This window comes from Phocoena sinus, unplaced genomic scaffold (genome assembly GCF_008692025.1).
Source record: "Phocoena sinus isolate mPhoSin1 unplaced genomic scaffold, mPhoSin1.pri scaffold_54_arrow_ctg1, whole genome shotgun sequence".
Taxonomy (NCBI): Eukaryota; Metazoa; Chordata; class Mammalia; order Artiodactyla; family Phocoenidae; genus Phocoena; species Phocoena sinus.
This window is the reverse complement of record NW_022605674.1, coordinates 22,336-26,721: the sequence shown is the minus strand read 5'-3', so window position 1 is coordinate 26,721 and position 4,386 is coordinate 22,336. Positions and strand designations below refer to the sequence as shown.

General features: G+C 49.0%; 1 gene segment (V, D, J or C); it reads left to right on the top strand.

Annotated features, from left to right (window-relative positions):
* The first annotated feature begins 3,391 nt into the window (after positions 1-3,391).
* On the top strand, positions 3,392-3,941 carry LOC116748330. The segment is given in 2 exon segments: positions 3,392-3,476; positions 3,594-3,941. Coding segments are annotated over 2 exon segments (375 nt in total).
* Positions 3,942-4,386: the final 445 nt, after the last annotated feature.

Sequence of the window (4,386 nt, the reverse complement as noted above, 5' to 3'; positions counted from 1 at the left end):
TGATTTCTAAGGGGAATATTGTCAGGGTATCAGCTGGCCCACGTTTCCTGCTATTCAGCGGGACATGGACCCCAGGAGTTGTCTGAGATCACTTCACTGGGAGGAAGCGAGAGAGATTGTTTCTGGCTGATCAAGACCCTAGAAAATTGTTCATGTCAAGGCAATCCTAGCCAGCCATACAGTACAAATCAGAATCCGGGCGACACGCGTCCAACTTTACAAGATGGTGTCAAGTATGTCAGCACATGGATGATGTCAGCTTCCTTGTAGGTGAATATTTCTGCCGGTTGCCCATTGGAGAAAGGCCTCCATGGGACATGGCCATTCCAGAGAGGTGGGCAGAGGCTGCAAAACTCTGGAGGCACACAGGCTTCTCCTCCTGACCCCCACAGAGTCAGCTCTGCCGTGCCCCCTTATCCAGGACATGTGGTTCACCCTCTCCCTAGAGCAAATCTGTCAGTGGGGTTAGTGGGCAGTGGTCTACCAGCCTCACGACTAAAAGGAGAGAGAATCTGCAGATCCACCTGCATCAGTAAGGACTCACACTCATTATAATTGTCAAGTTACCTCAGCTCATCACGACCATACTCACCACCCATCACGCCCTGAGGAATGACAGGCCTACTTAGCACCACTGCAGGCCTGGGACTGGCCCTTCTCAGGAAAAAGTCAGTAAACACTTGTCGACATGCATCTTGGCTTCCATATTTGTGCTTTTCTGTACTCCTATGTTCTTTGGACTCTTCCTAAACTCTGATATATGACTCTGACTATCAGGATTGTTTGACTTGGGTTTAAAAGAAGCAATCATAGTTGTGCATTTGCTCCACGCACCCACAATGACCAGAGTGAAGAGCTCTGGGACAGGCGTTTGTGTCGTGATGTTGGGGACAGGGAGATAGAGGAGGAAACATTGTGGCAGAATCTGCAGGGATCTGGTTTCTTTTCTTTTTTAACCCCACCAAGTGGCATGTGGGATCTTAGCTCCCCGAACAAGGATGGAAACCGTGCCCCTGCATTGGAAGCACTGCGTCGTAACCACTGGACCACCAGGGAACTCCGGGTACTAGTTCTTTAGCTGACATTTTCCTATCATACCAATAGTCAATCAACCTGAAGAGGCGTCTCAAAATTGTCCCAACCTCAAGATTTCATTACAATGAAACTTGGTGTGGTTGCCCTCTCGTTTCTCCACCCTGAGGCGTGTCAGGATTCTGGATGTGAGGGTTTCTCTGTGTCTCTCTGTCTCCTCTCCTTTGGGAACTCCAATTCTTTGTGTATTAGGTCAATTGAAGTTCCATAATTTGTGGATACTACTTCATTCTTTTAAATTCATATCCCCCCCTTATGTTGAACAAGGGACTGTTTCCATTGCATGACTTCAAGTCAGAAAATCTTTCATTATCCAGTGCTCTGCCTGTCGTTGATCCCATCTGCTGGAATTTTCTCTGTAGTAGATTCACTGTGGTTTTTTCCACCTTCTATTGCTTACCTGAGACTTTCATTTTTAAAAATAATTTTATTGGAATATAGTAGATTTACACTGTTGTGTTGGTTTCTGCTGTACAGCAAATTGAATCAGGTTATACATATACATACAGCACTCTTTTCAGATTTTTCTCCCATATATTGGCTGACACTCTGTATCTCTCTATTGACTCAGTAGGTTCTATCCTTATTTCTTGCATCATTTTAACAAACTGGATGAATATCTTTGTGACATAATTCCAGCAGATCTGTGAGACACGCTCTGTTAACTTTCCTTCCATACAGTGGAGATGTTCTGGTTTTCCATATACCAAGTGATTTCATTCTATCCTGGTGTGGCCAATATTATGTGGTGAAACTATAAGTCTTTAAATTCTATGTTGGCATTTTGATTTAGTCAGACTCTCTGCCCGGTTGAGACCAGGTGTTAATTCCATCCACCTTTTTGTGAACTGTGCTTTCCATGTCAGTTCATTTACACAAACTTGGACCTGCTCTTCGGAAATGTCCTACAAGGAGCTGCACAGCAGCCAGTCTGGGGCCCAGGGTTGTTTTCGGTCCCTGAGGTTCCAGGGCCTTGGTTGGCACCATCTGAAGCCACCAGGGGGCAGCAAGAGCCAGGATTTCGGGGAAGGTACCTGTGGCTTATACTGTCCTGTATGAAGTTTCAAGAGCTGCTTCCTGAGTAACCCCTCTTAGTCCCAAAGCATTTGTGCCCAAGAAATCATTTCAAAAGTGCTAATAAATGGCCCAGGGCTCAGGCTTGGCCTCAGACTCAGAGCACTTTGGAGACAGAGGGCTGGAGGGGAATCTGAGGACCCTCCCAACTGAGGGGGATGAGAGGGAGTTGGGGGTTGGGGAGGGATGGACTGGGAGTTTGGGACCAGCAGATACAACTACTATATATAGGATGGATAGACAACAAGGTCCTACGGTATAGTACAGGGAACTGTTTTCAATATCCTATGACAAACCCTAATGGAAAAGAATAAGAAAGAGAATGTATATATAAATGAATAAGTGAGTCACTTTGCTGTACAGCAGACATTCACAACAACATTGTAATTCAACTATACTTCAATAGAATTTTTTTGTTCTTTTTTCTCCATTTTTAAATTTTTAAAAATTCTTTAGTTGTACCATGTGACATGCAGCCCCTTAGTCCTCTGACCATTGATCAAACCCACACCGCCTGCAGTGGAAGTGTGCAGCCTTAACCACTGGACCGCCACGGGAGTCCCTTCAATAATTTTTTTTTTTTTTTTTGCGGTACTGCGGGCATCTCACCGTTGTAGCCCCTCCCGTTGCGGAGGACAGGCTCCGGACAAGCAGGGTCATCGGCCATGGCTCATGGCCCAGCCGCTCCGCGGAATGTGGGATCCTCCCGGACCGGGGCACGAACCTGTGTCCCCTGCATCGACAGGCAGACTCTCACCACTGCGCCACAAGGGAAGCCCTTCAATAAATATTTTTAAAACAGAAGTAGTTGAGGGGATACTGGTACACAGCTCTGCCTTTAACTCTCAGAAAGCTGGGCAGTTGGATTTCTCAGCCGCCTGGGCTCAGAGCCTCTCATTTGTCCCAGAGCACAGAGAGGACCTTCTGGGATTCCTCCTTCAGGAAGCACCGTGACTCTCACACCAGGAGAGACAGGAAACCCCAGGCTGGATTCCTTTCCCACATCTTGTCATGGACTCGTTCTGTCCTCACACACCATGTGAAGGAGTTAAGTCTCCAATACTCTCTGCTGTCCAGGCATGGGAGAAGAATCTGGAACAAACCATGTCAGAGGGGGTGAGCAAGAGGGAGGGAGGAGGGGCAGGTGCAGGAAGCACATTTGCATGGAAGCCCCTCCCTCCTCTGGGGGACGGGGATAAGACAGGTTTGGGGGAGCAGGCCCAGCGCTGGGGTCTCACAACGCAGCATTTGGGGCGTCTCCACCATGGCCTGGGCCCTGCTCCTTGTCACCCTCCTCACTCAGGACACGGGTGAGGCCTCCTGGGAGGGGACCTCGTGGACATCTGGCTGATCCTTTGTGTCTTGTCCCTAGAGGTGACCTGGGCCCCAGGACTGAACTAACCAGAGTGTGTTTCTCTTCTTTCCAGGGTCCTGGGCCCAGTCTGGCCTGACTCAGCCTCCCTCAGTGTCTGGGAATCTGGGACAGACGGTCACCATCTCTTGTGCTGGAACCAGCAGTGACATAGGGAAATATAACGCTGTCGGCTGGTACCAACAGCTCCCAGGCACGGCCCCCAAAACCATGATTTATCAGGTCAATAAACGACCCTCAGGGATCCCTGATCGCTTCTCTGGCTCCAAGTCTGGGAACACGGCCTCCTTGACCATCTCTGGGCTCCAGGCTGAGGACGAGGCTGATTATTACTGTAGCTCAGCTAGAAGTGGTAACACTGTGCACCGTGGTCCAAGTTCATGAGGAAGTGAGACCAAAACGTCCCTGAGCCACAGGCTCCCTGTTGCTCTGAATATGCTTCTCCTCCCTGAGCTGCCAGCCTCATGCAGCTCGGGCCGTGAGAGGTCAGTGGTCTCTGAGGTCCTCCCTCTGCCTACAGTGGAGGTGGTGGGAAATATGATCTTGGGGTTATTGTCTTGGGATGGTAACCACTTCCTCATCCTGTGTGATGTGCCACTCTTGCCAGCTCTTCCACAGCAGTGTGAGGGTTAATTTCTTGTGTCTATTTGCCTGAGATAAGCGACGCCCACCTGCGGTGAAAACATTATTTCTTGGTGTCTGTGAGGATGTCTCAGGAGGAGGATATTGGCCTTTGAGTCCACAGACTGAGTAGAGAAGATCACTGGTGCAGGTGTAGTGGGCACTGTCCTTGAGTTGAGGGCCTGAATAGAACAAAAAGGGAGAGGAAGGGGACGTTTGCTCTCTCC